At 55.1% G+C, this 22,071-nt stretch overlaps 1 protein-coding gene across 1 annotated transcript in view; it reads right to left on the bottom strand.

Moving 5' to 3' along the window:
* The window catches only part of UBR4 (ubiquitin protein ligase E3 component n-recognin 4), a 136,680-nt gene that overhangs the window by 62,158 nt on the left and 52,451 nt on the right, over positions 1 to 22,071 (bottom strand). The window contains 14 exon segments of the mRNA XM_015412557.1: positions 695 to 869; positions 2,260 to 2,397; positions 3,921 to 4,025; positions 4,539 to 4,716; positions 6,926 to 7,056; positions 8,039 to 8,150; positions 10,612 to 10,733; positions 10,896 to 11,036; positions 12,476 to 12,650; positions 13,092 to 13,226; positions 14,681 to 14,744; positions 21,141 to 21,357; positions 21,465 to 21,681; positions 21,818 to 21,981. Coding sequence (XP_015268043.1) covers positions 695 to 869; positions 2,260 to 2,397; positions 3,921 to 4,025; positions 4,539 to 4,716; positions 6,926 to 7,056; positions 8,039 to 8,150; positions 10,612 to 10,733; positions 10,896 to 11,036; positions 12,476 to 12,650; positions 13,092 to 13,226; positions 14,681 to 14,744; positions 21,141 to 21,357; positions 21,465 to 21,681; positions 21,818 to 21,981 — 2,074 coding nt within the window.

The following is a 22,071-nucleotide window of genomic DNA, read 5'->3' as shown; positions in this document are numbered from 1 at the left end:
CCAGTGGGAAGCCTGGCCGAGAAGCCAAACGATCCTCTTTCTCTCCTCCCGCACAGAAGGAACATAACGCGCCACTCTGCTGCTGCACGGAAGCAAAACCACCCCCCTGTGCTAGTTGCACCCGGATTTTTTTAGTGAGCTCGTGGCTTCAGTAGCTTCCCACAGCAGGGGCTTGTTGCACAAGGGAGCAGATCACGAAGACAGAGTCGGCGGACACCTTGAACAAACCTTCTGCCCCCGCCCCAAGGGCATCCATGGAATCTCCCTAGCAAGAGACCCTGTTTTCTCTGAGTGTTGCAGCTAAGGGCACAGTGGGAGTAGAGTGATTTCCCCAAAACACAGAAAACTTTTTGGGAGGGGAGAGGGGAGAACCCTCTTTCTTGCTTTCTTTCAAAGTTTTATTTATAGTTTTCACATCATCACTAGTAGATGTCTCGGCTCCATTAACTTAGCTATAATACTGTGAGTCTATTACAATGGTTGTTTTCTAACCAAATATAGAGCCCGCTTTCCATCCCCAAATTCAGGGCAAGGACAGAAATTTCTCCCAATGGTTCAATCCACTGGAAGCTGCTTTGTTAGTAGCTGCTCATGATTCAGGGATTATGGGGATATTTGTTGAGGCAGGAAGGAGCGTGCCAGGGGAAAGACTCTACCCGCAAGCCCCAGGAACTCACTGGAAGAGAGGCCCCACCTGTTGCTGGCGTGGACGTCTCCTTCGGCTTCCCCTTCGCCCTCGCCTTCCGACCCTTCGCCCTCTTGCTGCCCTGTGGCGGTGCTGATGGCGCCCGTGCTGGAACTGATGCTCCCCGGCCCGGCAGGGTGGCCCTCCACGGTTGTGTCCCCGTAGGCACTGCTGCGGCCAGAAGAAAAAAAAACGGGGGGGGGGGGGGGTCTGTGAGCACCTTTGAACTCTGCTTCACAAGCACAACTCAGGTGCATGCTTCCAGCTCAGAGACGGGGGCTGCTCAGGGGGGCTGGACGGCCCAGGCCAGCCTGAGCTCATCAGCTCTCGGAAGCTCAGCAGGGTGGGCCCTGGTTAGGGCTTGGATGGGAGACCACCCATGCTCCCTCTAAGCCGTGGATTCCTGTGAGCAAAAATCCTACTTTGTGAGCGGCTGGCATTAAAGCTGTGAGTGAGCGATTCGGCTACTGCATAAATTAGTTGGCTTTGGAGCCCTCCTTCCTGAGCCAAGACAAAAATGTGTGAGCCAGAGGCTAAAAAAACCGGTGAGCTAGCTCACACTAACTCAGCTTAGAGGGAACACTGGAGCCCACCAAGGAAGTCCAGGGTCCCTCTGCAGGGGCAGGCAAGGGAAAACCACCTCTGCTCATCTCTCCCACAGATCATAGAATCATAGAGTTGGAAGGGACCTCCAGGGTCATCTAAGTCCAACCCCATGCACAAGGCAGGGAATTCACAAATACCTCCCCCCTACACACACACCCAGTGACCTCTGTTCCATGCCCAGAAGATGACAAAACAATCTCCAGGATCTCCAGCCAAACCGGCCTGGAGACAAATGGCTTCCTGACCCCAGAGTGGCAATCAGCATTTCCCTGGGCATGGAAGAAAGGGCCACAAGGACTGGGCCAGTGATGGCGAACCTTTTAGAGACCGAGTGCCCAAACTGCATCCCAAAACCCACTTATTTATCACGAAGTACCAACACGGCAATTTAACCTGAATACTGAGGTTTTACTTTAGAAAAAAACAACTCATACATTAACTTAAGATGATCCAAACAAAGTAAGGAAAGCAATCCCAAATGCTTTCATTTACTTAAAATTATTTGGCAGAGAATTCAACACTTTAATGATGGTCTGGGCCTGGCTGGGGCAATGGCACACGTTCCCACAGAGAGGGCTCTGAGTGCCACCTCTGGCACCCGTGCCATAGGTTCGCCACCACTGTACTAGGCAATGAGGCAGCCCTTCCTGCCCTCCCTCTCAGGATCTGCCCAAGTTCACAGAATAAGGCACATGTGCTGCCACCGCCACCCCCATTCCCTCAAGCACCCCCTGAATAGATATGCTGCTGCCACCCCCCAGCAGCACCTTGCCCGGCCCCCTGGGACTCTGCACCCTCGCTCACTCCGCCTTGGCAGCCCTGAATGCCAGCCGCCCATGCTCTTGACAGGGAGCATCCCGCGACTCACAGAGCAGCCCTGCCTGGCTCCCCCCTTCCAAAAGCCACCCGAGCAATGCAGGGCCCCAGGAAGCAGCGGGTAGCAGGGGCAGGCCGAGGGTGGGCATTACCACTGTGTTCGCCTGCCACAGAGTCCACCGCGCTGCCGCCGCTCTCGGAACCCACGCTGCCGCCGTGGTCAGCCGGGGAAGTCCGGAGGGTGGAGCCGTCTGTCGCTGCCGTGCTGCCTTCGTCGTCCGAGGCTGGAGCTGAGAGAGTAAGGAGAGCTGTTACAAGTAAAAACACAGCCTTTGAATAACTCGAGCACGGACGTTGCCACGGGAGGCTTACGACACGTTCTGTCTTTCGGCTTCTCTTCTCCGGCGCTTTACAGCCCGCTTTCCTGATTTCGGTCACAAACCGTTAAGGGCAGCTGTGGCAACAGCCAGCTACACCGCAAAAGCGGAACGTGCAAAAAGGACAGAAAAGCGTGTGGCACGTAATTCACAGAAAGTGACCGAAAATGGCAAAAGAATTACGAGGGTTCTCTTTGGGTATTGGGCATATTTATTGATTTGGTTTTTATCCCATCATTCCTTCACAGAACTGAGGGTGCTGCAAGTTGTCTTCTCCCCCCTTTTGCCTGCGACGTGGCTCAGGACTACTGAGAATGGCTGGCCCAAAACCAAAGACACTGAATGGCTGAGCATACCAACTTGGGGTTTCCTGGTCAAAATCTACCCTCTTGCGACTGAACCACACCATGTAATTGCAATAGAGTCAGAATATATATATATATTTTTAAAGTATAGCTGAAAGGATACCCTTGAAACCAGGAGTCATTTCCTGCGGGAGCGCACAGGAGCGGAGCTCCGGCAGTAAGGAGCCCAGGGGGCGGGCACATGCAACAAGCCCCACCCCCTGCTCCCAGCAGCCCTCAGTCAGGCCACGAGGAGCAAGAAGCAGCCAGGTAAGTTGCAGAGCCCCTCCCCTGCCCGCCTTCAGGTATAAGCTCTCCCTCCTCTGCGAGGACAGATCTGCACGTCCCCCCCCCCATAGCTAGCAATCCAAAACAGTCCAGTGGAGCCTGAGTGGTGGGTGTAGCCTTCTGACACACTTCCGGTGATGTCAGGGGGTGTGGCATATGCAAATAGGTAATGCTAATGAGCTCCTGCACCTCTTTTTCTAGGAAATGGCCCCTGCTTGAAATTGATGTCAGCAAATCTCAGAAGCTGGGAGCGGGGGACTACCACCTCATCCTGTGTAAACTGTCATTTGAACATTGTTTAATTGTATTATACTAATTGATTTAACCTGCCTTGAGCCCATTTACGGGGCAGGTTTTTGTCTTCGCTCAGGAAGGAGGGCTCCAGAGCAAACTAAATGTATGCCATAGCCAAATCGCTCGCGAACAACTTTAAGGCCAGGAGCTCACAAAAGTGGAATTTTTGCTCACAAGACTTCACAGCTTAGAGGAATCATTGAAACTTCTCTGAGTAGACCCCCCCCCCCAAACCCAACACAACAAACACAGCCCACCCCTTGGAAAGACAGCCGGGCCTGCCACGGGGAGGCCGAGTTGACTGACCGGGCCGAGCTGTGGCAGTAAATTACACAACACAGTGACAAGAGCAAGTGCAAAATGGTTTGCTCCGCCCAAAGTTCTGCAAGTTGCAGACTTGAGCTTTTCCTGGCCTGGGAAATCAGGCAGGAAATCAGCTCACAGAAGAGCCCTCTTTCCAGGCTCTGGAGACCTGAGAAGCCACCTGCTTTCCTGTCTGTGAACAGTTACCTGATGCTGTGGTGTCCGAAAGTGTCCCGGCGTCGAGAGAAGAGGAGCTGGGCGCTTGGCCCGACAATCCCAGGCTCTGCAGGCCAAGAGCGCTGCTGCTGCTCCCTAAACAAGAGGGGGAGAGCGGTGTCACTGGGCTGTGTCCCCACTCCCCAGGGAGCCCAAAGCTCTTCCTAGAGCCAGTTTGGTGTCGTGGTTAAGTGCGCGGACTCTGATCCGGGAGAACCGGGTTTGATTCCCCCACTCCTCCACTTGCACCTGGCTGGATGACCTTGGGCAAGCCATGGTTCTGACAAGAGCTGTCCTTGAAAAAGAGCCGTTTCTGTCAAGAGCTCTCTCAGCCCCATCTACCTCACCGGGTGTCTGTTGTGGGGAGGGGAAGGGAAAGGAGTTTGCAAGCCGCACTGAGACTCCAAGTGAAGGGCCATGGGGTATAAATCCAGTCTCCTCCCCCTCCCCCTCTTCTGTGTCAGCAGGTTGGCAAGGATTACCTCAAGCCTGGAAGGCAGGCCAAATACGGGGCCACGCTTGCGAGAGTGGCTTGCCAAAGGCCACCTCAGGCACAGAGGCAAGACTCGAACCAGGGACTAACCCTGCAATGGCAGAACATCTTCTTACCTTGCTGATCTTGCTGCAGGCTCAGAGCGATGGCCAGCTCCACCATGGTTTCGTCATCGGCATCTGGGGGAATGTCCAGCATGGGAGGGAACCCCTCAGCTCCGGCCAGAAGAGCTTCCAGCGGGGAGGGGTTGCCGTTGTTCACGTTCTCCGCCGTCTCCAGCACCATCGACTCAGACTAGGGGAAACAAAGACAGCTAGGGCTGGGCAGCTCCTTCTAAGAAGCGTGGTGATGCAGGTTCCTGTGAACACATGACACCACTCTTCCAAGAATCATAGAGTTGGAAGGGACCTCCAGGATCATCTAGTCCAACCCCCTGCACAAGGCAGGAAATCCACAAATACCTCCCTCTCACACACCTGCAGTGACCGCTGTTCCATGCCCAGAAGATGACAAAAACCTTCCAGGATCTCCAGACAAACCGGCCTGGAGAAAGATTGCTTCCTGACCCCCAAGTGGCAATCAGCATTTCCCTGGGCGTGTCAGAAAGGGCCACGAGAACTAAGCCCTGAGGCAATCCATCCTGCCCTCCCTCTCAGGATCTGCCGAAGTTCACAGAATCCGCATGGGCCCAAAGTAATTTTCACATGTGAAATATGTGCTTGTTAAAGAAAAACTCTCCCAATCAAACAGTGCAGCGAACAGGCAGTCAACACAGCCTTCCCCAAAGACCTGCTGCTCAAGGCCTGATAAAATCAAAGTGTCTCTCAACAGGATGCCTGAAGGGAGGCAATGAAGCGCCTGCTGAGCGTCCCCAGCGGGAGCGGCCTGCCCCCCAGGCGAGAAGGCAGCACTTGGGTGGCTGGCCGAACAGAGAGGCCTCCCCCTCCCTCAGTGAGCGTTTATCTGCTGTTTGCTTTTGACATAAAGAGCTGGCAAAGTGGATCCATCTTGCACAACTAAATAGGTGGCTACTCGTTTTTTAATCTTGCAGAACTAAATAGGTGGCTACTCGTGGGAGACCACGCTACTGAGACAGCTGGCCACCAAACCTGGGGGGGGGGGGTTTGTCACCATCTTGGATGATTAATATAGGTATAAGCACCGTATTATCGGAAGGTTTTATTGTGATTTTAAATATTTTATTTATTATATACTGTATTGTATTTTGCACTCGGCTTTGCTGCATGTGAGCCGCCCTGAGCCTTTCACTGGGAACCATCCAAGCAGCAAGTCTGCAAAAGGCCTTTGAAATGCAGCTGCATCCTGGCTTATTAAGCAGTCAAATGCAGAGTGTATTTTAAATACTACGTCTACCACCCAAATGTCTACCTGATGGGACTGCTCACTGATCCAAGTATGCCTCTTTTGAAAAACCGTTGCTTACTGTCATTGTTAGTCCTTCCTTTGTCGTTAGTAACGATTCTATTCACAGGTTCACTCCTCCCCAAGAAAGGGAGCTTGGACTCTTGAATGCTCTGGCCTTGGAAATCTTGTTGGCTTTTAAGGGGCTAGTAAGGTAAAGGTAAAGGTTTCCCTTGCTCAAAAGCCAGCCGAATCCGACTCTAGGGATGCAGTGCTCATCTCCGTTTCCAAGCCGAAGAGCCAGCGCTGTCCAAAGACATTTCCGTGGTCATGTGGCCGGCATGACTAGACGCCGAGGCTCATGGAACGCTGTTACCTTCCCACTGAAGTGGTACCTATTTATCTACCAGTACTTGCAATTTCTTGCTTTCGAACTGCTAGGTTGGCAGGAGCTGGGGGCAGAGACGGGAGCTCACTCCGTCATGCGACACTCGGGTCCCAAATGGATGAACTACCGACCTTCCGATCTGCAGCTCAGCATCTTAACCACTTGAACCACTGCCGCCCCTTCTAAGGGCTACTGGGCTCAAATCTAGCCATTCCATCCACATTCTTTATTATGTGTTATTGCTATTATTGTAATAATGTATTATTATCCTGCCAGCCGAACCCAAACAGATGTTAACCAGAAACCAAGCTTGTCATGCTTTTTATCTGTTAAAAAGCATCCTCACTATTTTGCGTGCTAATTTAACAAGCCACCCTCTCTATATACAACTATGATCTGTAAATTCCGTTTCACTGTATCTGAGGAAGTGTGTGTGCCCACGAAAGCTCACGCCTTGAGTAAAGCTTCGTTGGTCTTAAAGGTGCCTGACTGGACCATAACTTTGAATCACTGCTGTCGTTATCCATAAATATTGCTAATAAATAGTGTTGGTGTTTGTTTTTAAAAAGATGAAGTAACAACAAATGAGAAAAGAGGATTCCCCCCCTCCAGGAGTTGGAAGGTGGGGATGGTGTCCTTAACTGACCATAACTCAGGCCTGGTAGAGGAATGCCCACCGCTTCCTGCCCTCTCTCAGAGAGCTGCCCGCTGCCCTCAATGGGGCCTGACCATTTTTTTCGTCGAAGGACTCACCACCATCTCAAAGTCCCCGTGATCCACCTCGTTCTGCTCTTGGCTCTCCTGCCGGATGTGCTCGCCGTTGGCCATCCCGGAGCTCTGCATCTTGTCCTCCGCGTCATCGTCATCGTAATCGTCCTTGTCTCCTGGGCCACAAAAATGTTGCTTACGCACAGCCACGCGCAGTTGCTCCACAGCAACAGGACACACAATGCAAGCAACACTCCCTCTGAGCGGTGGAGTCCTGTGAGTAAAAATTCTACTCTGGGAGCTACGGGCATTAAAGTTGTGAGTGAGCGATTTGGCTACTGCATAGTTTGCTCTAGAGCCATCCTTCTTGAGCTAAGGCAAAAGTGTATGAGCCGGAGGCTAAAAAACTGTGAGCTAACTCACACTAACTCAGCTTAGAGGGAACACTGAATGCAAGAGCGGGGACCCAAGGCCTACCAGGAATGCCACAGGGTCCCACCCAAGGGAGCCCTGAGTTCACCCCTGCTCTGCCACAGACTCCCATGGCACAATGTATTGCACATGGACCCATGCTTAAACATCAGTCTGAGAGGATCAAGCTGTAAAATGACAACAAGAAACCAACTCCCAGTTTCTTGTTGGGACTCCAAAATCTGGACTCTCTAGGGCCACGCGGAGCATTCCACCTCAGAGGTAAGCAGATGTTGCTTTGCATTCCATCCCCTTTAGTCAAAAGACTGTAACTGAGCAAGTGGATTTCCCTGGGCTTTTTGAGTAAGTGGATTTCTCTGCGATCTTTATGCAAAGTCCAACATTCACTTCTTTGTTCCCCCAGCTGACCAGCAGAGCATATCTGCGCCACCTGAAGCCTGCCTGCAGAACAAGGGACCCCTCTGCAAAGCCAGTGGCACAGAGAGCCCCCCCGGGGTGCTGGGGGAAGACGAACTGAATCAGCTTCCCAAACCACGCCCCACTGATAGACTCCCCAGATTCTTCACCGGAAAGCTGGCCGGGACAAATTGTCTTTTGGCCTCTTCCGGATCCAGGATACAGAGCTATTTCGAGGGCGGATACAGACAGCCCATCTAGGACCCTCCTGGGGCTGACCCGTGTGGTGAACTTCTGGCACGACCGAGCTAGCCACAAGCCAAGTTTTACCCATTGGGGTGTTGCTTCGTGGGGAGGACGGCAGCGTCACGTGTCTCCGCTTGTTCCTCGGCCTCAGCACTCGGATCAAAGCTTGCTTGCAGGAAAAGCTCACGGCGGGATCCTAGAATGCAAGCAACGTTGGTCACGACCTGAGCCGGGCCCTCAACCCGCCGAGCGCCATACTGCTTGCTCAGAGTGGCAGGAGCTCTCGGTCAGAGAGAAGCGTCTCCCCAAATACCCGAAATATTTTAACTGGAGAGGCGGGCAGGGACTGAACCCCAAGAACTTCTGCATGCAGACCAGGTGCCCCTGTGCTGAGTGACGGCCTCTGGCGAGGAGCTGCCCAAACCACTGCTCTGCCGAACCCACCACTGTTGACTCTTCACTGCGACAAGGTCTTGGGAAGAAAGCCAACCCGACGGCCTTGGTCTTGCTGAGGATGCCACAGACCTTCTGCGTGCAAAGTACACGTGCCACCACTGATCCGTGGCCCCTCCACCAAGACCAAGTCAGGCCACTGATCCATCTAACCCCATACTGTTGACCCTGACCAGTGGCGGCTCTGGAGATGCCCAAAACTGAACAGTAACAGTTCAAAGCCAGTGGTCCCCCCACTGACTATTTAGTGCCTTCAAGGGCTCCTGCGGAAACCAGCTACTGACTGCCCTATGCGGCATCCTCTTTCTTCCCGGGCCTACCTTCAGACCCACGTGGGCTAGAACTTGCTGCTAAAAGAACACGAAAGCTGCTGAGTTCCAGCACATAGAGACCAAGTTTCCAAAGCGACTACAGAACTACCCTGTCCCCCAACAGCTTGGCAGACAAATGGGACAGAATATAAGCTATGGCCACGGATGTCCATGTTCTGTGGTTGCCTGGTGTGGCTGAAACAGCCCCGCAGCTCCCCTAAGGAAGAGCCACGTGGGCAAGACCGACGAGGAGAACCGTCCACTTGGCTGCGTTGCCCTTCCCTCTACGCAACTCCCTTCTTGCCCTCTCCTTCAAAAACACACAGAGTGGCTCAAGCAAAGGGCAGTGCCGATCTGACTTCCACAAGGCATTCAAAGGAAGGAAGGACACATGGCCTCTGCCCAGGTCCCCCCGTTCACGTTTAGTGCACTTGGCCCAATGGCTGGGTAACTGTGCTTTTATGTTGCCTTCGACTATTTTTTGCACACAGAGGACCAGGAAAAGAGCTCTTCCACACTTTTGCTGCTTGCCCTTGTGTGTGAAACAGGGAAATGTATTTATTTGTTAAACTGGATTTAATAGGCCGCCCTTCCCTGCAAGCAGGGCTCAGGGTGGCTTACAACACTCATGCAGCACTGGTTGGCTATGTGCTGTACGAGGGGGGTCACTGTGAGGACCCCTGTGGCTGCATTTTGGACCAGTTGTCGCTTCCAGGTCAGGCGCGGGGGCAGGCCCGCGTAGAGCGAATTACAGTAGTCCAACCTGGAGGTGACCGTTGCATGGATGACGGTGGCTAGGTCAGGGCGAGACAAGTAGGGAGCCAGCTGCCTAACCTGGTGATTTTGGAAAAATTCTAGGTTGGCAACCTTCGCAGCCTGGGCTTCCTTCGATAAGGAAGGATCCAGAGTCACGCCCAGGCTCCTGATGGTCTGTGCCGGTGATAGCGGCACACCCTCGAGGGTCGGGAGAGCCGGCAACCCAAATGAGCCTCCCCCCTACCCAGCCACAGAACCTCCGTCTTTCCTGGATTCAGCTTCAGCCGACTCTGTTTTAACCATCTCACCATAGCCTCCAAACCCTTGGCAAGATTCCCGGGGACAGTATCTGGCCGGTCACCCATCAACAGGTATAGATGGGTGTCGTCAGCGTATTAATGGGGTCATTTCCTTTAGGAGCGCACAGGAGTGGAGCTCCGGCAGTAAAGAGCCCAGGGGCCCTCAGTCAGAGCAAGAAGCAGCCAGGTAAGTTGCAGAGGTTCCCCCGCCCCAAAACAGTTCAGTGGCATCTTTAAGACCAAATTTTATTCAGGTATAAGCTCTCCCTCCTCTGTGAACGGAGGAGGCAGAATTCTCAGCGTCCCCCCCCCCCCCCAGCTAGGAATCCAAAACGGTCCAGTGGAGCCTGAGCGGTGGGTGTTGCCTTCTGACACACTTCCGGTGATGTCAGGGGGTGTGGCATATGCAAATAAGCTATGCTAATGAGTTATGCTAATGAGCTCCTGCACCTCTTTTTCTACGAAATAACCCCTGGATGGCACCCCAACCCGAAACTCCGTGCTAGCTGGGCGAGGGGGTGCATATAAATGTTGAACAACATCGGGGAGAGAAGTGCCCCGCGGGACCCCGCAATCCAGTAGGTACCTTGTGGACACGGGCAGTGAGTGCCAGAAGGAAAGGCTCTGCGAAGGCCTCTGTTGCTGACCCACACCTGAGCCTTTCCCTCCCTTCCACAGTTAAGAGATCCAGGGTTTCCGGCTCGTCAGCCCCCGTCCAACCAGCTGCTGACCAGGGGCCCGCCACATCTGCACTGCACCCAGGTCTGGCGGTCCTTGCAAATAAATTGGGGGGGGCAAGCCCCTGCACACCCCAGCCAAAAAGGTCAGAAGTACGTACTGGGCAGAGCAACATCTGCATGTAAATTTTGGAAGCTGTGTTGATACAGTCCAGCTCACAGGTGCAATACCCATGGATGATGTCCACCAGAGCATTGACAGTGGCTTCGATGTGGGTCAGGCCTAGGACAGAAGGGGAAGGAGAGGACGGTCACACCAGCAGTTGACAAATCATTGCAAAGAGAAAACAACAAATGGTTTAAAACCTCCCAAATCTCCCAGCCTGCCAGGCTTCCCTGGCCCTGCACCCTTCCCAGCACGACGGAGGCGGCTTTAGCACCGTACCTGGCAGGCAAGCGGGTGCCAGGAACGCGTTTTTGGGTTTTGACGCATGCAGTTTCCAGAAATGGTTGACCAGCTGCGTAATAAAACTGCATCCTTCTCCTTCCGGGTTCTTCTGGGCCTCCTGCCCTTCTTCACTGGCTTCTGGAAGATTTACAATGATTTCTGAAAAGAGCTGCCAGTGTCTTCTGCCAGCTCCCCAACCACTGGGGCAACAGGTCAGACACAAGAACCTCTGGAGAGTCCTGCTGGCCCCACTGAGTCCTGCACTCTACCCTCCCACAGTGCGCCTGCCAGGTACTCCTGGGAAGCTCAGTTCCAGGAAGGAGGAGGGCCCCTGCCTCAGCTCGTTCCCAGAGGCTAGTCTTCAGAGACTCCATTGTGCCTTTGCCCTGCCTCAGGTCAGGACTGAGCCAGGCACCTTCTGCTCACAATTCACGGCCACAGGGGGTGGCGGCGGCTACAAACATGGACAGCTTCAAGAGGGGATTGGATAAACACATGGAGCAGAGGTCCCATCAGTGGCTGTTAGCCACAAAGTATAGACAGGAACTTTCCATCTGAGGCAGGTGACGCTCAGTCTTCTTGGTGCTGGGGGGTGGGCAACAGTGGGAGGGCTACTAGTGCCCCCCCCCCACTGCTGGACCTCCTGAGGGCACCTGGTATTTCTGGCCACTGTGTGACACAGAGTGTTGGCCTGGATGGGCCATTGGCCTGATCCAACATTGGCTTCTCTTATGTTCTTATAGGGACTCTTGGTCTGGGGCAAGGGATGCTCTGTATTCTTGGTGCTTGGGGGGGGGGGCAACAGTGGGAGGGCTTCTGGTGTCCTGGCCCCACTGGTGGACCTCCTGATGGCACCTGGTATTTCTGGCCACTGTGTGACAGACAGAGTGTTGGACTGGATGGGCCATTGGCCTGATCCAGGTTTGGGTTCTCTTATGTTCTTAAACATTGTCTGTTCACTCCATTTTCAGAGCCATGCAAGCTTTAAGGCAAGATCCACAATAGCATTGCTCATCTCTCTCCTGCCACCCCCCCCCCCCAAATATTTTGGCCCTGAGACCTTGGGCTGAGCAGGGCACCTTTTGCTTACAAAGCACAGAACTTCGGGGCCTGAGCTACGTTTAGCGTGAAATGGTCAGAATATACAAAAGGGATCTAGCTCAACAGTGTTCCCTCCCTCTGACTGGCTGTGGCCCCTTAAGCAGAGAAAGCGGTGGGGCCGTGGTCCCACAGCAGAATGTCTCCTCTGCATGCGGAAGGTCCTGGCCTCTCCCGTCAAAAGGACCAGGCAGCAGGTGACAGGAAAGGCCTGCCCTGAGACTCTGGAGAGCCACCACTGGCCAGAGCAGACAAGACTAACCTCGACAGGCCAGTGGGGCTGGCTCATGGGACTTTCTGTGCTACAGGAGATCCTTTGCGGGAACGGCCGTGGATGACGCTTGGGGCTTTCTGCCTGCAAAGCACCTCCCCGCTAAAGCTGTGACCAGCCCCACTCTATGGAGCACTTCAAATACACACGGAAGAGTCCAACGTGGAAAACAAAGCCGGGGAGGGGAGGGAGGGAGAGAGGCGCCCACCTGCTTCCACCTGCGGCAGCTTCGATTCGGTGAAATGGACCAGGTTGTTTGGCCGCATGATGGCGATGGAGCGGGCTGTGATGACCAGCCTCTGAAACACTTCCGGGTCAAGGTCCTTCCCCTCCTTGCTCGATGCGGTCAAGTACTGGATGGCTTTGCTCAGCAAGGCCTGATCCTGCGGTGCAGAAAGAGGCGTGAGGAGGAGGAGCCAATCCCGGTGGACGGACAACCCTGCTCTGCCCAATACTAGGAGCCTATCGGACCAGAGGTTCTGGGGTGCTCCGGAGGTCCTTGGAAGCCTACTGGGTGGCGGCTCGGTGTGGTGGTCTGAAATAGCAGATGGGCTTCTCTGAAAGATGTCTTTGCCCACCCCACTGTTACCAATCCCCCCCCCCCTTGGAAACTGCAACCACAGGAGGTTATCTGGGACATGGGGACTTCCAATCACCGGGCCCCACAAGCTGGTCAATACCCCACAAAAATGGAGAGGGGGGCTTTGAATGGAGCCCAGAAGCCTCCGTTTGGTGCAGCGGGTTCAACAACGAACACCCTGGCTTCCTCGGGAGGTGCCCAGAGCTGAGGCCGTCGGGAAAGGGCTGCCCCCGTGGCTTCACACCTTGTGGTTGTGGTACGCAGAGCGGCTGGTGTGGAGACTCGCCAGGAGGCTCTTGGTCTGCTGCTGGACGCTGGAGGGGGCCGGGGTGGACAAGAGCATGGTGGCCAACTCCTGGGCCGCTGCCTTGCTTTTCTCCTGCAGGGGGGAGAGAGAGACACACACAAAATTGGGCTGCTGCTGGTGCCTACTGCCCTCCCGTCACTTGTCACAAAGCTCTGGAGGAAGGAACACGGCTTGTTCACATTGCTATGGCACCAGGTCACAAAGCCGAGCTCCTCTGGAAGCTGACTGGCAACCAGGGACTGCAGCAAGGAGAAAAGGCAAAGTCGCATTTCAGCTATTCCCCCGGCAGTAAGAAGGTGAGCTCTCTCAAATGGATGGCTTCAAGAGGGAATTGGAGAAACATCTGGAGCAGAGGTCCATCAGGGGCTCTTAGCCACAAGGTATAGATAGGGGCTCTCCGTCTGGGGCAAGGGATGCTCTGTACTCTTGGTGCTTGGGGGGGGGGGGCAACAGTGGGAGGGCTTCGAGTGTCCTGGCCCCACTGCTGGACCTCCTAATGGCACCTGGGATTTTTGGCCACTGTGTGACAGAGTGTTGGACTGGAGGGGCCACTAGCCCGATCCAACATTGGCTTCTCTTATGTTCTTATGGATGGAATGCTCAGACTGGGGCAAGGGATGCTCTGTACTCTTGGTGCTTGGGGGGGGGGGGCAACAGTGGGAGGGCTTCGAGTGTCCTGGCCCCACTGCTGGACCTCCTAATGGCACCTGGGATTTTTGGCCACTGTGTGACAGAGTGTTGGACTGGAGGGGCCACTAGCCCGATCCAACATTGGCTTCTCTTATGTTCTTATGGATGGAATGCTCAGACTGGGGCAAGGGATGCTCTGTACTCTTGGTGCTTGGGGGGGGGGGGCAACAGTGGGAGGGCTTCGAGTGTCCTGGCCCCACTGCTGGACCTCCTAATGGCACCTGGTATTTTTGGCCGCTGTGTGACAGTGTTGGACTGGAGGAGCCACTGGCCTGATCCAACATTTGGCTTCTCTTATGTCCTTCTGTTCTAAATGGCATCCAACGTGTAGCTTGGCTCGCTTGCACAGGTCTGCAGGCACCGGATGCTCAGACACGTTCGATATTTCCACAGCCCAAACCACTCACCCCAGCTGCGTAAAAAACAATGCCCTTTCAAGCAGCCCCCTCCCAAATTCCTGTACTCTAACTGTGCTCCCCTTGAAGGTTCCCCTACAACTAGCTGTCAAAGGAAATTAGAAAAGAGCGGGGCCGGAACTGAGAAGCCTGGCCCAGCTGCCTCACTCCTGCCCACCCCACCCCTCCCACAAAGGAGGCCAGCCTGCTGGCAGGGAGCCAGAGCGCAAAACGCCATAAACTCAGAGTCAGCCCCAAATGCTTCTCTGAGAGTCAAACTTCCAGATCGGTCTCTGCTCTAAGCCCCAAAATACGGACGGAGGAATCAGAAGGCCCTCCCTCTCTGAGCGGGATCGGGTCCCTCGAAGGCTGCAAAGACCGTCTGCTGCTGCTGCTCCTTCCCCCACCCCCCGCAGAAAACCTCCGAGCCAAGAGACTTGCCTTCTCGTTGACTGGTCCCACCGCAAAGCAGCTTTCCAGCGCTTCTAAAGAACTGACTACTAGCCTGGAGGAAAAGGAGAAAAGGGGGTTTCAGAGAAGCAGCCGCCTCCTCGAGGCTTTGCTTCGGCGTGGCTTAGAGACGGAGCTCCGGCACTGACGGGTGCCAATCTCCCCCCACCGCAGTGCCATCTCCCCCTCCCCACCCGTCCCCGAAAAGTATCAAAGCAAGATAAAAACTGCCACAGGCGCCATGCATATCTCGCTCTTTGTGCTGCAAACCAGAGAGTTAAACCTGGCTCAGGCTCACAGATGACAAACTTGGGGCCGTTTTGGCAAATCCGGCGATGAAAGGCGAGAGGGGCTTTTCTTTCCCCAAAGAGGATAGAAAAACATTTCCTTACACAGCCCGCAGCGGGGATAACTTGGATTGTCTTGACAGGGCCGATTCACCATGCTACTCTGCCCCCCCCCCCATGCGTTCAGATCAGGGGGTGCTCTGACATGCATTTCAGGACAGAAAGGAAGTCTTAAGAGGCTTTGTGGGGGGGACGCGGTATCTGCTGGTCCAAAACAGGCCACTCTTGTTCCCAAAGAGCCCCAGCAGTAGGAACAAACACCTAACAGCGTCTCAGCAAACCTGCATGACACTCAGGGCCCTTGGTGTCGGGCACACTTTCTGCAAAACCCCAGGCCCTGGTCTTGTCCAGGGCTACTGGCCTGGTCGCATGGGGCAAGCTCAAATCGCTTCCAGGCATCCCAGAACTTTTGTATTAGAGAGAGAAAAAAGGTGTCTTCAAACAGGACACAGACAACACAATCAGCAGTAGCCCATCTGACCAGATAAACTTGCTTTCAATGGGCTAATTACTTCCACAGAGTTATTTGACCTCAAGGGATGGTGAACATACAGGCTAGCCACAGAAGCCCGGAATTCTGGAACTTGGACAGAACACAATGAGAAGAAACCAGGACTGGGAAAGGCAGGTGGGTGGCAGGGGAGAGGGGGGGCAAGACAATCCAGCTTTGTTTGTGCACAGCTGACGAGCACCCGTTTCCTTCCAAGAGGCAACCGGGGACCGCGGCGAAAGCCCCCCCCCCCCCAAATGCTGTCATTTCAGCAGGCGCTGTGTCCACACTTTTATAACAAGCATATCTTTTCAGCCATACAGCGTGGAAGTTTGCTCTCTGCTTCTAAAATGAAAAGTGGGATCCTCAGCAAGGGAAGATTCTGCCTGATTTAGGGCAGACGAATCGGCCCTTCGGTATGACCTGTCTGTTCACAGCCTCTTCTGAGTCCTTGCAGAGTGGCAGTACGACAAAGCCCAAAAAATGCTGCCCCAGAATTTAAGGGAGCCCAGGACTGAGCAAAATGCCGGTCCACCAGGGGGGATCTCACTGGGTCCATGTGGGTTCCGGCCCAGCACTGCCCTCCTCCCCTTCCCAGCAGTTGCCCAAACACTTGCTCGACCGGCATGGAGCAGTGTGAGACAAGCAACACTCACACACACACACACACAAGTACTGATGCATGGACCAAAACCAGAAGGGATGTGAGGACAAAGAGTGAAGGCAGATGCAAAGATCAAGCAGGTGAAGTAGTGCTACGCTGAAGGCACCAGACGCCTGGGTTGATGTTAACCCTGGGCACTCAGAAAGATTTAAGAGGATGCGTTATGGTGGGAATGCCACACCACGGAGCACAATGTGATTGAAAGCACCTCAACGAGCCATACGCAGCAAACTCTCCCGGCTTGTGAGCGTTTCTGGATCTCTTTCACACAAACAACTGGCAGAACTGCAGCTCTATGTGACAGAACAGTCCCCCATAGTCACACACACACAATTCCCTGAGCACAAGGAAGATTGGGGGGGGGGTCCCCCTGTGGCAGATGGTACCGGGGTGAATCCAGGCCCATAGCTACAGGGCCAGGCCCCCTGACTTCCTGGCAAGCCCCCCCCCGACTTCCCATCCAGCCCAGGACCCCCAAGCAGCAGCAGGTACAGGGAAGGAGCTGGAGATTCCTTTAATTCCATTAGCCAGTGCCCCTAAAGAAATTTAAATGCCCCCTGACCAATGTTCCCTCTAAGCTGTGGAGTCTCGTGAGCAAAAATTCTACTTTGCGAGTTCCTGGCATTAAAGCTGTGAGCGAGCGATTTGGCTGCTGCATAAATTAGTTTGCTCTGGAGTCATCCTTTCTGAGCTAAGAGAAAAATGTGTGAGCTGGAGGCTAAAAAACTGTGAGCTAGAGCACACTAACTCAGCTTAGAAGGAACACTGCCCCTGACTTTAAAAATCCCAGCGACGGGCCTGTGTGAATCCCTCCATTACAGGCTGCTGGAGCCGGGCAAGACCCTTCACAGCCTGAGCCCTTGGAAAGTCTCTGCCGGGCCCAGGAGACCAGACGGGGCGGCAGGCACCAAAGCCCTGACGTGGGGCTGAGGCAACTCTGGATGTCCCCACAGCTCTAGCCTGCTCTCCTCCTGGGACGGTCCAGCTTCCCAACCCCAGGACAATCCCACCCACCCCCTTCAGCCTCCCCCCACGTGTGGCACCCGTGCAGGGACGGGGCTTCCACTGCATCTTCCGCTGGCTTCAGACACTTGGCAGGAAACGGTGAGTTAGATCCGGTTTGTGGCACTGCTAGGAATCTGCGTCTGGATAGGCCAGCTGTGGCCACCGGAGGCTCCTCGGACGAGGGCTCCGCTGCCCAGGCTCGATGTCCTCAAGGGCTCCAGGGGAGAAACCGGAAGGCTGGGGCAGGGGAGGCGGTCAAGGCCCCGGCTATTCCTGTTCCGCTCAGGAGCTTCTTTCAGTAAGGGCATCAAGCTCCGCTCCGGGGGTGGTGGCCCTGCCGGCCTGCCCCTGCACACGGTGGGCTCCCCTCTTTGACCCATCAGGCACCCCCCGCTCCCGCTTGGCTCCCAGGTTCCACCCCCCCTCACTCTCAAGGATTCCTGAGCCTCAGGTCAGCCACCCCTCCCACTGAAGAAGAAGAAGAAGAAGAGACTGGATTTATACCCTGCCCTTCACTACCCAAGGGAGTCTCAGAGCGGCTGACAATCTCCTTTCCCTCCCCCTCCCCACAACAAACACCCGGTGAGGTAGTCGGGGCTGAGACAGCTCTCTTGAGAACTGCCCTTGAGAGAACGGCTCCGAAGGAACTTGTGACTGACCCAAGGTCACACCAGCAGCTGCATGTGGAAGAGTGGGGAATCAAGCCCGGTTCTCCCGGATTAGAGTCCATGCACCTAACCACTACACCAAACTGATGGAGGCCATCACTGGCTATAAAAGCAGATTCCGCATCCGCCCCTGCCCCAGCAGTTATTGCTTTTCTCAAATTAATCAGATAACCAAACACACACTGATATCTGTGTGCTGTGTAGAAGTTAGCCTCCCCTGCCAATGACTCCAGTTGTTTTCTATATGTTTCACGCTACAGTTGCCACCCCCCCCCCCAAACAAAACCCTCCTTCTTCTGAAAACTCCAGGTTCACAACAACTCTCATCATTCACCTGTCCGGTGTGATTGGGCTACATCTTTCCACTTGTTCTCAGCTCTGCCAGAGGGGGCTCCCCGTGAAAACAGACCGAGTTCCGGATCACCATCTCCCTCCCCATCCCACCCCCGACAGGGAAGGAGGCAGGAGCCGCCTCTTGACAGCTGAGCATGCATCAAGGTCCCCAAGATCCAATTCCCAGCTTCTGCACTCCAGCGGTCTCTTGGGGGAAGTGAGGAAAGGCCTCGCTCTGCCTGAAGCCTGGGAGAGCTGCTGCTCGCTGGGGACAGGCAATACCGGGTGCCGGCACAGCAATGACTCGTGGGGGGTTCTGGGGAGCAGCCCTCGCTCGGTGGCAGAGCGCATGCTTTGCATGCAGCCGGCTGCAGGATTGGTCCCCAGGGTAAAGGGCACAGGTAGCAGCTTCTGGGAAAGACCTTGGAGGAGGAAATGCCAGACTGGAGAGAGGAGGGGGAAGAACGAGGAGGGGAAGAGGCAGGTGGGGCCCAGGAGACCCCTGCCCCTGCGCCCGGACTCCTGGCAGAAACAAGGCTTATCCCAGGGGGCTCCCGGCTCTCGTTCCCCTAAGCAGTGGGGACAGATGAGCAGATGCCCCAGGCCAGCCAGCAGTCAGAGGAGCAGAGAGGGACAGAAGGGAAAGCCAAGCAAGGACAGACAAGCAGCTGGGACTCTCCACTCTGGGATCCGGGCCCACTCACCTGCCATGCAAGGGACCCCCACAGGAAAGCAGCACACCACTTCTTAGAAGGTACTTTTTTAAAATAAAAAAGACCCCTGTATATAAATAGACACGCTCGACAGCCAACAGAAGTAAAAGCAACGTGTTCTCTCTCTGACACACAACCATTCGTGCAGAGAAGGAGGGAAAAAAGACAGTATACTAACCGGTCCAGGTTGGTTAGGGACTCAGTTTCAGAACTTTGGGGGAGCAAAAGGAAAGGGGAAAAAACAAAACAAAAACAAAAGATATGAAGCTCACAGAAAAATACCCAAGAAAACACATCCTACAGCGAATTTAAAAAAAAGGAGGGGGGGGAAGCAAATTAAAACAAAAGCCGGGAAACAGAGAGCACAGGGGGCTAGACTGAGGATGATTCCAAATACCTCTTTCTTCCAGGTGGGGGGGGGGGTGGAATGGGAGGGAAGCACTACTTTTGGTGGCCAGAGGAAATCAGGGAGTCCAGAGAAAGGCAAGCAGATTACTAGAACAGCTCCCCTGACCAACAGCAATGAGATGCACCAGACCTTTAGGTCGCCGTCCAACAGGGCAGCTCCCGGCTCCAACCTTTGGCCAAAATCAGGCAGCTCACTGCTGGGGTTAAGGTGGTTACACAGCAGAGCAAGGCTGAGCAGATGAGCTAATATATGGGGTTCCGAAGTCTAATTCTTAGGGTTGCCGTGAGAAGCCAGGAAGCTAACTGGACAAGCTTTCCAACAGCAAGGCTTTGTGCAGAACCACAGTTATAGGCATGCACACTTCTAAACGGCACGCTTTTTCTTTGAACAGAGCTGAGCTTTTCTCGCTGCACCGTTTCAGAGTGCCTTCAGCCCTGGTTATAGTGGTGACATCCCAGCAGTTCCCAACGACAGTCCGTGCGGCTACTTCCTCGCTGTTTCCCACGAACCACAGTGTGCAAGACTTGCTCCAAGGTTGCTCACTCAGCCTCGTGCCGGGAGGTACCTAACAGTGCCACCACGGAGCTCCCCGGGCTGATACTCCCAGCTCTTCTCTGGGGCCCCACTTCCAGGAGAAGGCCTCTTGCCTAGGAGAACTCCTGCCAGAACAAGTCATGAGCCATCAAGCTGCCCCGAGACCCCGGCGAGGCCGCTTTCCCCGGTGGCGGGGAGCCAGACACGCAATCGGTTCTCAGGCCCCGACAGCCCTTTGGCCAGGCCTGCGGCACATGCGGCCCAACGGTCGAACTGCGGACGATTCCTGGTGGCCCACTGGGTGCCCGCTGGGGTTTTGCAAGCACTCCCATGTTCGGCGGACCTCGGTCTGATCCAGCAAGAGACATTTGTGATGTTCAGGATCACAGGGGATGCCTCAGCTGCCGAGAAGTCCCAAAAGTGCACTTGAAAAAAATTAAAAATGCAAACTCTGGTCTCCAAGGATTTTAACTGTTTGTTCAAGAAGAAGAGATTGGATTTATACCCCACCCTTCATGACCCAAGGGAGTCTCAGAGCGGTTTACCAACTCCTTTCCCTTCCACTCCCCACAACAGACACCCTGTGAGGGACGTGGGGCTGAGAGAGCTCTGCCAGAACTGCCATTTTCAAGGACAGCTCTGCCAGAAATGTGGCTTGCCCAAGGTCATCCAGCAGGTGCAAGTGGAGGAGTGGGGAATCAAACCCGGTTCTCCCCGATTAGAGTCCGCGCTCTTAACCACTACACCAAAAAGACAGGTGAAAGGCCCTTCTTCGGCAGAAGCCCCATGAAACCCCACCTGCTGCTTTTCTGCTCTCCTGCCATGACTACCACTCCCCGCCCCACACAAACGCCACCCTCTGCCCCTCCCCCGTGCTCCCTCTTCATCCCCCATCACCCCACAGAAACCGGGGCAAGGAACAAGGCTTGCTAAAAACTGCATTTCTATTTGCTCCCCGCCCGCTACGTAATCTGACCTTCCGGGGGAAAGAGGAGGAAGGAAGAAAACGACGGCAGAGATGGAGAAGCGCTTTTTTGGACGACAGAGGACAAGACAGCTGCACGAAGAACTCTCCCTTTCCCGCACTGCTATGGAGGAGCGGGACAGCTCCCGGAGCAGGGAGGGAGGCAACGGGCGCCCTGAGCCCCAGCCACCGGACTCTGGCCCCACGACACACAATGGAACGATAAGCTCTAGAGGGTTTCTAGAAGGTGCACCGCGCACGTGACTCTATGGAACAGGCATTACCGCGGGAAAAGGGGGGGGAAAGAGCGGGAAGGAGGCTCACCTCTCCAGAACGGTGCCACTCGCAGCTGCTGGGGCGGCCGCCTCGGTGTCTCCAGTACCGTTCCCCTGGTTCAGGTTGGGCGGGCAGACGTTGCTCACAGACGCAGACGGGAAGTCCTCCGGCGGCTCATCCGGCCAGCCAAACTGCTCCTTCGTCTTGCCATAGATTTTGATGGCGTCCAGCATCGTGACACCGGCGGGATCCACAGAAGCCCCGACTGCAAGGAGAGAAGGAGGCGGAGGCGGAGGCGCATGAGGGGGACCGGCCTGGGCAGAGAGAGGCAGGCACGGTCTCCTCCGACAGGCCGCGTGCGCGGAGCCTTACCGAAGATGGCCAGCTTCTTGTCGGCCTGCAAAGCTTCCTCGCGGGTGAACGGGAAATCGAACCAGCGTGGCCGGCTCAGGTTGAGCTGCATGGTGCGGCCAAAGATCTCCAGGTAGGAAGGGGCCCGCTCGATGGCCTGTGTCCCGATCTGGACCCTCATGCCTGTCATCACCATGGAGCTGTTGTTGTTGGTCACCTCGATGGTGAAGCCCCCAGGCTGTGGGAGAGAGACCACTGAAACCCACTGTGGGGGGACAAGGAGAAGGCCGCGGCCTCTGTGCCCGCACCAGCACGCCGGCCCTCTCGAGGAGGGGACGGTCTCTCTGGGGTGCCCCCAGGCCTCAGCGACTTACCTTGGTGTTGGCCACATACATGCCGGTGGAGTTGAGGCGGTGCTTGATCTGCTGGGCGTTGTAGACCTGCAAGAGGTCGTTGCCGCCAAACTCCACATCCGTCAGCTGCTGGTTGTGCTCAAAGAAGTCTATGGGGAAGTTCACCTGGGTGGAGGTGCGAGTTGCTGGGAGGGAGGGAGGGAAGAGATGTCGTGTCAGGGCAGGGGTCACAGACTCACGGCTGCAGCTAGCAGGACCCTTGTCCACGCACCTGC

Source organism: Gekko japonicus, unplaced genomic scaffold (genome assembly GCF_001447785.1).
Source record: "Gekko japonicus isolate JY-2015 unplaced genomic scaffold, Gekko_japonicus_V1.1 scaffold131, whole genome shotgun sequence".
In the NCBI taxonomy this organism is placed as follows: domain Eukaryota; kingdom Metazoa; phylum Chordata; class Lepidosauria; order Squamata; family Gekkonidae; genus Gekko; species Gekko japonicus.
Note: the sequence above shows the minus strand (reverse complement) of the source record. Positions and strands in the feature narration are given on the sequence as shown.